Source organism: Salmo trutta, chromosome 8 (assembly GCF_901001165.1).
Source record: "Salmo trutta chromosome 8, fSalTru1.1, whole genome shotgun sequence".
In the NCBI taxonomy this organism is placed as follows: domain Eukaryota; kingdom Metazoa; phylum Chordata; class Actinopteri; order Salmoniformes; family Salmonidae; genus Salmo; species Salmo trutta.
In genome coordinates this window covers 31,367,842-31,380,844 of record NC_042964.1, presented here as the reverse complement: position 1 = coordinate 31,380,844, position 13,003 = coordinate 31,367,842, and the positions used below count along the sequence as shown (strand labels likewise).

At 44.0% G+C, this 13,003-nt stretch overlaps 1 protein-coding gene across 1 annotated transcript; it reads right to left on the bottom strand.

Moving 5' to 3' along the window:
* Positions 1 to 2,311: 2,311 nt before the first annotated feature.
* Positions 2,312 to 10,242, bottom strand: LOC115198667 (mucin-5AC). The gene is made up of 4 exons (XM_029760805.1): positions 9,950 to 10,242; positions 8,673 to 8,901; positions 6,545 to 6,818; positions 2,312 to 6,237 (listed from the first exon to the last, which is right to left on the bottom strand). Exons 2-4 carry the CDS (start codon positions 8,763 to 8,765, stop codon positions 4,580 to 4,582), a joined length of 2,025 nt encoding a protein of 674 aa, XP_029616665.1. The 5' UTR covers positions 8,766 to 8,901; positions 9,950 to 10,242; the 3' UTR covers positions 2,312 to 4,579.
* Positions 10,243 to 13,003: the final 2,761 nt, after the last annotated feature.

The following is a 13,003-nucleotide window of genomic DNA, read 5'->3' as shown; positions in this document are numbered from 1 at the left end:
TAAACAGCTTGAAAATGATGTCATGGCTTTAGAAGCTTCTGATAGGCTAATTTACATAATTTGAGTAAATTGGAGGTGTATCTGGATGTATTTCAAGGCCTACCTTTAAACTCAGTGACTCTTTGCTTGACATCATGGGAAAATCAAAAGAAATCAGCCAAGACCTCAGAAAAAAGATTGCAGACCTCCACAAGTCTGGTTCATCCTTGGGAGCAATTTCCAAAGGTACCACGTTCATCTGTACAAACAATAGTACGCAAGTCCAAACACCATAGGACCACGCAGCTGTCATACCGCTCAGGAAGGAGATGCGTTCTGTCTCCTAGAGATGAACGTACTTTGGTGTGAAAAGTGCAAATTAATCCCAGAACAACAGCAAAGGACCTTGTGAAGATGCTGGAGGAAACAGGTACAAAAGTATCTATATCCACAGTAAAACGAGTCCGATATCGACATAGCCTGAAAGGCCGCTCAGCAAGGAAGAAGCCACTGCTCCAAAACCGCCATAAAAAAGCCAGACTACGGTTTGCAACTGCACATGGGGACAAAGAGCATACTTTTTGGAGAAATAGAAATAGATGGCATCATGAGGGAGGGAAATTATGTGGATATATTGAAGCAACATCTCAAGACATCAGTCAGAAAGGTAAAGCTTGGTCGCAAATGGATCTTCCAAATGACCCCAAGCATACTTCCAAAGTTGTGGCAAAATGGCTTAAGGACAACAAAGTCAAGGTATTGGAGTGGCCATCACAAAGCCCTGACCTCAAACCTATAGAAAAATTGTGGGCAGAACTGAAAAAGTATGTATGAGCAAGGAGTGGCCATCACAAAGCCCTGACAAACCTGACTCAGTTACACCAGCTCTGTCAGGAGAAATGGGACAAAATTCACCCAACTTATTGTAGGAAGCTTGTGGAAGGCAACCTGAAATGTTTGACCCAAGTTAAACAATTTAATGGCAATGCTACCAAGTACTAATTGAGTGTATGTAAACTTCTGACCCACTGGGAATGTGATGAAAGAAATAAAAGTAAATAAAATAAATAATTCTCTCTACTATTATTCTGACATTTGACATTCTTACAATAAAGTGGTGATCCTAACTGACCTAAAACTGAATTTTTACTAGGATTAAATGTCAGAAATTGTGTAAACTTCCGACTTCAACTGTATATGTGCCATTTTTCAATGCTGATTGGAATGTCATTGAGAAAACATAGAAGTGTCAAAGATTTTTTTTTTGCAAACCTCCTTTCTGAATTTAAAAGTAATCCTCGAAGTAAGCATTCGTTTTTCAAAAAGTATCTGTAAATCTCATTACAATATTTTTGCTGGTAACGTAATAGATTACAGTTACCGTTTTTTTGTAGTCCCTTACATGGTCCCACTTATATGGCTTGGAGCCTTTGCTCCTCCATTGATGTACCATTGTGTGTATTAGAGGGAGTGCAAGACTATATTAGTGCATCTGTGTGTAAGAGAAAGAGGTTGTATGACAGAGGGAGTGTGTGTGTTTGTTAGAGGGCACTCTTAAAGGGTTTTCTACTGGCTCTAATTACAGACCCTAAACATGCTTATTTCCTCACTTTCTGCCTGACTACCTCCCCTCAACACACACACACACACACACACGCACGCACGCACGCACGCACGCACGCACACACACACACAAACCACAGCTTTAGTTGCCTCGCTCACATTCCCAAAGAAGCCAATGCCCCAGATCTTCTTGGTCACACACACTCAGATACACACTTAGACCAATGCCCCACAGAGGGAAAGAAAGGCTCTCTGTTAGGGCTGGGAAAAGTGGTCTGACTCTGCAGTGTAGACAGCATGCCCATGTGAAACTGGGAGCTGCCGTCCACCTAGCAGAGAGAGTACACAGTGGGCTACAGCTCTCCAGGAAATATTCTGAATATAAGAGAAAGTATCTCAATAGTCTTCCAATTTTCCTCTGCCGTCAGATCTGAAAAAGGGAAAGCTTAAAACAATATTGAGGAAGATTTATGGGAATTTGACTCTCCAATTATTTCATCGTAGCGGCAGAAAGGAGACAAGGAACTTTGGAATCATGACCTTCATGGAAGCCCAGTCAAAAAGGTAATAGAATGAGGGTTTAGAATGTAGGCTGAGGTGAGTTCATGCATGCATGGAAAGCATGTCTGTTTACTGTTCCATTAAAACCATGGTGAATTATTTCCCAGGGGAAGGTCAATCATTGTAAACCAAATACTGAGATTCTACGCATCCATAACATTCCATAGTAAATGCCCTGCGAAGAATAACAAACTCTGCATAGGCTAAGTCATGTATATTACTCTCTTTATTAAGTGACACAGATGTACATTAAACGTTGTGTACAATATGACATTGAGCAAAAAAATATTAAGGCGCTGTTGTACCATACCAGCAACTTTAGTTGACAATTTGTAAATGTTAATTGAATGTCAAATAAAGATGTTGTCCGTGAGGCTTGTTGTTTCTCGCTCTGGGTCTGCAAACTACAGGTATATTTCCCCAGTGTGTGTTTGTGTGTATTAGATACTTCAAGAGTTACTGTAGATTTACTACAAAACCGGAGTCAAGATATTAATAGTTAAATGTGTTTCACTCACACAACCACAATAATGTGTGCATGGTGAAACACAGGATCCTTCATGAGTTACTGTAGATGAACTACAAAACCGGAGTCTGACTTTTTTCATTAAATAAAACGTTAAAATGGACAAACATGTTTCACGCAGACACACCCGCGCACACACACACACACACACACACACACACACACACACACACACACACACACACACACACACACACACACACACACACACACACACACACACACACACACACACACACACACACACACACACACACACCACACACACCACACACACACACAGGGTTATGTACCAATATAGCTGCAGTCCAGAGAGAAACAAGAGGCATCAGTTATGATGACAGTTAAATTACGTATTGCAAATGCAAGTGCAACATACATGAACAAAACAAATGGTCCTTGTGAGTATTTCTGGATTCTGTGGCTTCAGTGTTTGTGTTTTGGGCATTACAAGCCCTTGCCAGTCCTCACTAAGTACATTTCTTCCCCCTCAAAGTAGTAAAAGTCTACATTTCAAACCACATTTAGTGGTTTTGTGTGGGAGGCATGTCCATGGAGTAAAAATACCCTTTAGCCAGCGGTGTAGTGACATATCACTCCTTTCCTAAAAACTCAAGCCTGTGCTCTTTTCTGTAACTTACATTCACAAAAATGTCATATGAGGAGATAAACACATGGGGTCACTTCAGAACTTCCAATAATGTTATATCCTTAGAGCTGAGCATATGAGGTACATGAATGTAAACTATTTTAATTGCTGCTTAGTTTGCTTGGTATGTCAATCAATCGTTACGTTTATACTTTGCTCTTGCCTGAAGGAATGTAGCCCCTTCCAAGTGACCTGTCTTTAACATACCATAAGGCAGCAGTGGAAATCAATGGGTGCATAAACACCTATATAGTCAAATATAATCAATATGCATGAGTAGGATGGTTACCGTCCTCACAGGGAATATAGGTACATTCTAATAGATCAGTGTGTGAAGTTAATTCAACCTTATTCAACCAGGAAAGTGCTTCAAACTATGTCCTTGTTCATGCTCATAGGAGCTGTACACTCATAAAAATCCCCTGGACAACAACAATGCTCAAATCGGTTAACAAAATAACATGTTGTGAGGCTCTTCAGTTCTCAGGTTACTTCAATGTCAGTTTATAATGATTCAAGTTCACTTTATCAGTACCAGCAGTACCAGCCTCAAACCGATCAGTAATCAATATAGTGTCATATAAAGTAAATGTCATTTTTGGGGGGTATATAAATCCATCTTTGGAGAGTGAGAGCATGTAAGGATTCTCACTGGTAGCTGAGTATGTGACATCAGAAGGAGGCAAAGGGAGTAAAACGTCTGTTTCTGCCAAATGTGCCAATGTCAAAGACATTCAGCTGTCTGCGTTCCCTTTTGCACAGATCTGTTTTTTGTCTGTTTTGGCCCAGAGAAAAAATAGGAGGTACATGTATACTGTAAAGTACACTATGTCTTGGTTCAGAGGCAATGTAAAACACTGAGTAGGATTACAGTTAAATAGAGCACAATAAAGAGACAGAGCTTTGATGCATATAACAGCTCCGTGGGAGTGTGGGAGTTGTTGGGTGAATGTATTTGTGGGTATGAGTGCATGTGCGCGTATGTGTTTGACGAGTGCGTGTGTATACATGTGCGCGTGTGTGTATTTGAAAAAAAAAACTCAGCGTGCTCCTTTGTCAACTAGGCCATGTGGCGCGTCGGACTCGTTTGTCAGCATTCAGCGGCTCAAAACCTGGTGTGCCGGGTTTCAACCAGGATCCTGTTTCATTCCACAGTAATGTAGGTATCCTCTCCTGCCACACCTCACATTCTTTCAGAAAAAAACGGTGAGGCATTAGTTACGTCTGTCCACCTGGAAGCTGAATGGAGGTTATGCAGAGGAGACAATGAAAGAGGGGAGACAGAGGTGGCGATCCCAGAGTTAGAAAGTGTCTTTCAGCAGTCCCAGTTTCCGGAGCGCTTCTCTGCGCGACTCATCCGTCGCTCCCCGTCCGGAGAACTGCACAGTGATCCCTTGGGAGCGGAAGGACGGCTTGGAGACGGCGGACTTCGGCCGGGGCTCCGGGGGAGACGCCACCACCCTGTTGGAGCTAGGGGGAGTGCTGTAGCGGAAAGGTCTGGGGGCTTGAGAAGGCACTGGGGATGAAGCTTTGCTGGGGGACCTCACTAGAGTGTGTGTGAGGATGTCAGGGGTGGTAATGGGGGAGGGGGTGGTGTGGGATGGAGTGACCATTCTGGTCTTCCCCCCGTAGCTGTTGACCTCGTAGGGCATGGTTTCTACTTTGGTTGGGATGGAGGTGGAGGTTGGTAAAGGCATCCTTTTGGCTGGGGTGGAGTTGAAAGCTGGGGGAGGCATCACTCTGGCAGGGGTGGAAGTTAAGGCTGGGGGAGGCATCACTCTGGCTGGGGAGGGGGTGGAGACTGGGGGAGGCATCACTCTGGCTGGGGTGAAGTTGGAGGCTGGGGGAGGCATCACTCTGGCTGAGGTGGATGCTGGGGGAGGTATGGCCCTGCTCTGGATGTCTGGTTGTGGTGGGTCAGCCCTGGTTGTGGTAACAGGAGCAGGTTTCATTACCTTAGTCTTACCCCCGTAAGGGTTGAAGTCACTGTGAGAGGTCACTGGGTGGGTCTTACTGCCATGGCTACTGGTGGAGGGAGCAGCAGCAGCAGCCTTAGAGGGGTTCACCATGATGGTCTTCCCGCCGTAGCTGTTAAAGTCCTTGGACGAGACTTCGGGCGGGGGAGAAGCAAGCTTGTTGTCATGGATACTGGCATGAGAGCTGTTGGTGTTGACTGTTACTGGTGGCAAGGGGCTTGTCTGTCTGGCCACGCCTGGTTTACTCACGGGTGTCAGTGTAGGGGTAGGTGTAGGAACGGGTGTAGGGGTGGCAACCGGAATCGGGGCAGCAGCGGGTTTGGTGTTTGTGCTGCTGTTGGGGGTGATTATAAGAGAGAAATCTCCTGACGGGGAGCGGTTTCGGCTCAAGCCCAGTTTGGACAGTGCCTCCATCCGGGACTTATTTGGAGTGGGATCCCTGAAAGACACACTGCGGGTGGGAAGGTTTACCTGGGCCTTCTGCAGCCCATGGAGCTCCTCTGCCTCCACAGGGTGGGACGTCCCTGATAGGTTAGCCAGCATCTGAGACTTCCTGTCCTGGAGGTTCACACTGGCCAGCGAATCGCTGTGGTGCTGGTTGCTGCCCATTATCATGCTGATGTTGACGGGGTAATGGTTGGGCTTGGCTGAGGTGGTCGGGCCCTGTTTGATTGGATAATCTGGGGAGGTGGGTGGTCTCTCTATGTTCTCTAAATCAAGGTTCCTACGGTGGTTGGACAGGAGGGAGGAGGAGAGGATGTTGGTGTTCCCCCCGCTCCCCTGGTGCTCGGCGATCTTCTGGGCGATGACGACGGGGGTGGGGACGGAGCCTACAGGCTGGTACAGGGCGTGGCCATAGGGGGCATTGTCTTTGCCAGGGAGGGGCAGGTTGCAGTCTGTAGGTAAGTTTTCCATCACCTCGCGCCTCGGTTTGTTATCAAAATGCCTCTCAGGGTTGTTCATTACCATATTCTGGGTAAAATCTGCAAAAAGAAAGTTTGAGAAGTAAACTCATCAGTTCTCTATATATTCTGTATCTTCAAAAGACAAGGTCAATGGCAAGTCTATATCTTCAAAAAACCATTGGCTCAATGGCAAGTCTGAATCATATTTCTTGTAGAATGACTACATAGTGCAAATGTCAATGCTGAGTAATCCGTCATTCTGATGACAGTGATAAAGTCTGATCTCATTTGACTGTAGTAATTCTAATGATCAAAGGGACTGATAATCATAATCAAATGTAAACAGTACTGTTCAGGGTGGAGCAAGTAGTGGACTGTGCTGTACCTGGCATGGAGGACTTGAATGGTGCCTGTATTGGGTGGACTAGATCAGGCTGTGCTGGGCGAACCAGGTCTATGATGTCCTGGTCCTTGGTGCTGGTGGGTCTGTCCAAGGCTGAGCGGGGTGGTACGGGGCTGGGGGCGGATGCCAGGATGGGGGGTCCTGGTCCATCAAACTCATCTACTGCTGGGGCAGTCAGAAGGGAGTCGATGGTCTCCTCAAAGAACAGGATACAATCCTGCTCCTCCTGGCTTAAGAACTGAAGCGCCTTATCCTCCTGTAGGGGGCGACACAGAGCACAGGGCAACACAACACACATGAGTTACTTGGATGGGAAGAACCGGCTACAGGGACACACTAGTAGATCATCAAAAACGTTGGTTAAAGGTGCTCTTTGGTTAAGGGGTAATTGGTCATACATGAGTTACTGTTACACAATAATGTATGTCACAGTAATGTATCTCCTATACCATCTCAGGTCTGGTGTATGGAATATACTTCCTGTTTCCCCAAAACAGTTATGTAAAGGATGTAAACAAACACAGATCCTGTTGGTTTAGCCTTTCCCCTCATACTCGAAAGGACCACACACACTACACCGAATGTTGATCTGCCGTTCGTCTGGCGTTCGTTCGGTGCGCCATGTACTAGGGACCACCCGCTGGTGGACAACTGACTGCCAACATTTTTGAACAATTCTTAACTGAGAGACCCTGTGTCCCAATCCATCAAGCTGCCTGCCATCTCTCGTATGTTTGTGTATGTGTATGAGCAACGGTGAGAACACAGGGCTGCTTGTTCGTGCTCTCCCACCTCCCAACCTTCTAATCCCCCCCAAACTAGCTCAGAGCCCTGGAGGGAGGACCCTACACCCTCTAGCCCCTCCTACAGGGAGACCTCACTGCCTACATGTTACATCACTACCTGTCCCTCTGCACAGAGCACATGCAGCCCCAGAACACAACAGACATAGGGTATCCAATGATAGGGCTGCTTTGACGGCTGCTGGATGACACTGACTATAGCTTTTCCACTGCTCTCTGGGTTCTGTTTCACTCAAGATAATGCACTGAATCAAAGGGCAACCTGGTTAGATTGTTTAAAATGAACCTTAATGGGTTTATGGAAAAGGCATTAGGTCAACAGAATGCACAATCCAGCTAGAGACTAGCTATATATACTGTAGATCCCCCATAAAACAATGTGTCATCTAAATACACACATGTAGGGAGTAGACACACAAACTCAGGAAAGCGCACACAGACACAAATACCTGGCTGACAATGGCCCATTTTTTTTATTGCAACAAGAAAATAAAAAACAGATGCACCCATACACCTTTCATTGACAATTACCACCACTGTCAATCAGTGACAAACAAAGTATTTTTGTTCGCCGTTTCAGGTTACGACCCTGTGCCTGTGATTACTAGGGTAAGAGGTTACCACAGCAGCAGGATGCCATTTCGTTGCTAGGCATCACTGTAGGGATGGAGAGATCAACGTTTACCAGAGGTAAATATTTACCACAACACAGACCTGTTCTATTCAGTCACACATACACACACCAACCATACACACATATGTACGCACGCACCCATGTGCACACTCACACACACACGCACCAACACACACGCACGCACACACCTGCAGACAAACTCAGTTGAAACCAAACACAAAGACCATTGACTTTTGTTGTGTGATGCAGGACCTACAAAATTGCACCTTAACCGGTTTCCCTTAGTCTCTGTGATGTGTGTGTGTGTGTGTGTGTGTGTGTGTGTGTGTGTGTGTGTGTGTGTGTGTGTGTGTGTGTGTGTGTGTGTGTGTGTGTCATCCCTGAGGCATGCAACAGGATGTAGTGGTTAATCCTGTGTAATTTCTCAGTGACAGTATGACAGAGGGGGGCATGGAGACAGACTTGGCTGTATAAACAGCACAGTCAGGTTTTTTAAAGTCACACAATGAAAAGCACCTGCTCTCAACCAGGAACAGGTGAATTCTTCAATGCCACGCCCCCCTAACATGGGTGCATAAATTGTGAACAAAGGGAGAAATATTTTTAAAAAAATATTCGAGATACTAAGAGAATAAACTATTAACTGAAAGGGTTTCATAAAAGTTATACTCACAAATGGTCTACTGTGGGAGTTTCTATTAGCGCCATCATGACCCCCGTTGACCCCGAAATGGAGGTTCGGATTGGCCTGCACTCGGACGTCCATGGTTATCGGGTCAAATGCCAGGCGACTCGTGGGTATCTCATGAAGGGTCAGTGGTTTCCGAGCAGTCCTTGGAGAGAAAGTCCAGGAACGTGTCTGCTCTCACCCTGAATAATCTTTTAATCTCCTCAAACACAGTCTAGAAACAAATAGAGAGAGGAGTGACGGCTTAAAGGAAAGGAGGCCATCTCAAACAAGAACCCAGTAGTAGTTGTACAGTATAAGACTACTTCCCTGATAGCCTGAACTAAGACTGTACAGTAATAGAATGAATGTAATAATACAGTGGTGTTTTGGTTTACTATAACATCAATATCATGTTGTTGACTGTCTAAATACTCTCAGGGGAAACAGCTGGTGGGAACACAACACTCCCCCACAGCTCTCCTTGGGAAAATGTCTCCCTCCTTCCTTCCCTCCCCAAACACTTTATTCAGTGTAAATCTATATCATGTAAATACCAAACTCTCAACACAAAGTTTGAACTCCAAGCTGACACTGACTCAACCATCTCAGCTGAAGTGAAGTATCAAAGTCATTTTGCAACAGGTTGTCATGTTTGTCATTGCTGGTCGCCTCAGCTTGAGGGAACACATCCCCAAGTCATAGTCAAGAACAAGGTGCACCTTGTTCAGTAGTTCCCTCGACTAGTGCGTCCTTGTCATTTGTGATAGTTATTACACTCTCTATAGCAGATAGTTATTATAATATACCTATTACATATAGTCACGTTTTTTTCCCACCAGTCACTCTGTGGGTAGTGATGGCACAGAATCACTGGTACAGAGCTCATAAACTGATAGACGAATTATTCTGGATCAGGTATGTTAGCGACGAGCAAACAGGCTCCGCCAGACAAGCCCTCCTTGTTTAGGACCTTCAAAATACACCTACATTGGACGCTCAAAGCTGTTGAGTGATTTGTCAAGGTGACTGCTTTGACACATTCCATTCTCGCCACTGGTTTCGATGTAGCCTATGAGTTTACGTCATGATCAAATAAAACCTAAAATGAAGATATTTTGCAGTGGGACACTGGGACTTCATATTCCCAGTCCCAGTATTTTCTATGCAAATATTCTACCCAGTGAGTCCAAAATAGGTTTCCATAGACACAGGGTATGGAAGACACATTTACATTGAATGTACTTTACTTAACTTTCTTAAAAATTGAGAGATGCACTTACCTTTATAATAATCTTAAAATAACCATAGGCTACAGAGAAAAATATCAAAATGTCCCAAAACTCCACTCTGTATACAGGGATGGAGTAGCAAACTCTTCCTTTTCGTAGAACAAAAACATGAAATCGTTAGCTTTGTTCTTAAAGTTCTCTTCCCTCCCGTCTCCTCGAGGAACGGGCGTGCTTGGCGAACTCCCCGTGCGTAATGTGGCAGGTCTCTTGTTCCAGTGGAGCCTTAAGAGCACAGGACTCCACCCAATACAGCAGCTGAGCAGTAAACTGGAGCTTTCATTCAAGTGCTGGAAACTGCCCACTGACTCATATAAATGATTAAGACCGCCTTTCTTTGAGTCCCAGTTAAATATGTAGGCGATCATAGGCTTTTTCACTTACACATTTAAGCAACCTTGAACTTAACGCATGCACTAACGTGTCACATCTGTAATGTTCTGCAAACCTTTTGTTACAGACCCTATAGCCTTAATAATTACGAGCTAATATCATGCACGAAATGTAATTAGTAATACTGTTTAGCCTACAAATTCCGTGTAGCATTTTTTGCACTGCCCTGATTGGGACCAACATTTAACAAACCAGACTCTCTAGACTAGAGATTCATTAGTTTCAGCTTTGGCACAAATGAGATTGGCACCCAGTGCACGACATACCCTGGCCTTGTTAATAACATTTCATTCATAGGCAGGCATGTCTGTTATTTTCATGAATCATAGAGCATCTCTTTTTTTCCACCAGCCTAATGAATTACATAATTATTGGAATTCCAAAAGAACTGTTATCACCATAGCCACACCAAATGCAAGGCAATTGGAGGATTGTTATGTAGTTTGGTTTAGCTGCCAACATTGCGTTTAATTTGAGGACATGTATTTTTTTTTGTCATGACTCGGAAGTCTTTGGCCGCGGTTTTTGCTGCTGGCGTTACACTATTCGCCACCAATAATATAAAGACGGTTCGTCTTTGTAGCTGTGCCATAATGGCTTCTGTGTCCGCATAGCAGCACCATTAAGCGCTATCGCCATTTTAAAGAAACATTTATTCTTATTTTGTGTTTGAAAAAAGCGTAAAGCTAATATCTGTGATTTAACGCCACCTGCAGTGCTGGAGCACCCAGTGGCGATCCATCATTCATGGAAGGCGGAGCAGAGCCCCACCTGTTTGAGCCCCACCTGTTCAGCTAAAAAATATATACAGTTGAAGTCGGAAGTTTACATACACTTAGGTTGGAGTCATTAAAACTCGTTTTTCAACCACTCCACAAATTTCTTGTTTAGAAACTATAGTTTTGGCAAGTCGGTTAGGACATCTACTTTGTGCATGACACAAGTAATTTTTCAAAATATTGTTTACAGACAGATTATTTCACTTATAATTCACTGTATCACAATTCCAGTGGGTCAGAAGTTTACATACACTAAGTTGACTGTGCCTTTTAACCGCTTGAACAATTCCAGAAAATTATGTCATGGCTTTAGAAGCTTCTGATAGGCTAATTGACATAATTTGAGTCAATTGGAGGTGTACCTGTGGATGTATGTCAAGGCCTACCTTCAAACTCAGTGCCTCTGCTTGACAAAATGGGAAAATCAAAAGAAATCACCAAGACCTCAGCAAAAAAATTGTAGACCTCCACAAGTCTGGTTCATCCTTGGGAGCAATTTCCAAACGCCTGAAGGTACCACGTTCATCTGTACAAACAATAGTACGCAAGTATTAACACCATAGGACCACGCAGCCGTCCTACCGCTCAGGAAGAAGATGCGTTCTGTCTCCTAGAGATGAACGTACTTTGGTGAGAAAAGTGCAAATCAATCCCAGAAAAACAGCACAGGACCTTGTGAAGATGCTGGAGGAAACAGGTACAAAAGTATCTATATCCACAGTAAAACGAATCCTATATCGACATAACCTGAAAGGCCACTCAGCAAGGAAGAAGCCACTGCTCCAAAACCGCCAGACTACGGTTTGCAACTGCACATGAGGACAAAGATCGTACTTTTTGGAGAAATGTCCTCTGGTCTGATCAAACAAAAATAGAACTGTTTGACCATCGTTATGTTTGGAGGAAAAAGGGGGAGGCTTGCAAGCCAAAGAACACCGTCCCAACTGTGAAGCACGGGGGTGGCAGCATCATGTTGTGGGGGTGCTTTGCTGCGGGAGGGACTGGTGCATTTCACAAAATAGATGGCATCATGAGGAAGGACAATTATGTGGATATATTGAAGCAACATCTCAAGACTTGGTCGCAAATGGGTCTTCCAAATGGACAATGACCCCAAGCATACTTCCAAAGTTGTGGCAAAATGGCTTAAGGACAACAAAGTCAAGGTATTGGAGTGGCCATCACAAAGCCCTGACCTCAATCCTATAGAACATTTGTGGGCAGAACTGAAAAAGTGTGTGCGAGCAAGGAGGCCTACAAACCTGACTCAGTTACACCAGCTCTGTCAGTAGGAATAGGCCAAAATTCACCCAACTTATTGTGGGAAGCTTGTGGAAGGCTACCCAAAACATTTGACCCAAGTTAAACAATTTAAAGGCAATGCTACCAAATACTAATTGAGTGTATGTAAACTTCTGACCCACTGTGAATGTGATGAAAGAAATAAAAGCTGAAATAAATAATTCTCTCTACTATTATTCTGACATTTCACATTCTTAAAATAAAGTGGTGATCCTAACTGACCTCAAACTGAATTTTTACTAGGATTAAATGTCAGGAATTGTGAAAAACCAGAGTTTAAATGTATTTGGCTAAGGTGTATGTAAACTTCCGACTTCAACTGTATATACAGTACCAGTCAAAAGTTTGGACACACCTACTCATTCAGGGGTTTTTCCTCATTTTTACTATTTTCTACATTGTAGAACAATAGTGAAGACATCAAAACTATGAAATAACACATATGGAATCATGTAGTAACCAAAAAGTGTAAAACAAATCTAAATATATTTTAAATGGGAGATTCTTCAAAGTAGCCACCCTTTGCCTTGATGACAGCTTTTCACACTCTTGGCATTCTCTCAACCAGCTTCAC

Bases quoted from the DNA above. Each gene is read 5' to 3' on its own strand.
- LOC115198667 (XM_029760805.1), bottom strand. From the start codon at position 8,765: ATGGACGTCCGAGTGCAGGCCAATCCGAACCTCCATTTCGGGGTCAAC. The intron at 6,819-8,672 runs GTGAGTATAACT...CGCCCCCTACAG, and splicing joins ACTCCCACAGTAGACCATTT to GAGGATAAGGCGCTTCAGTT. The intron at 6,238-6,544 runs GTACAGCACAGT...TTCTTTTTGCAG, and splicing joins ATTCAAGTCCTCCATGCCAG to ATTTTACCCAGAATATGGTA.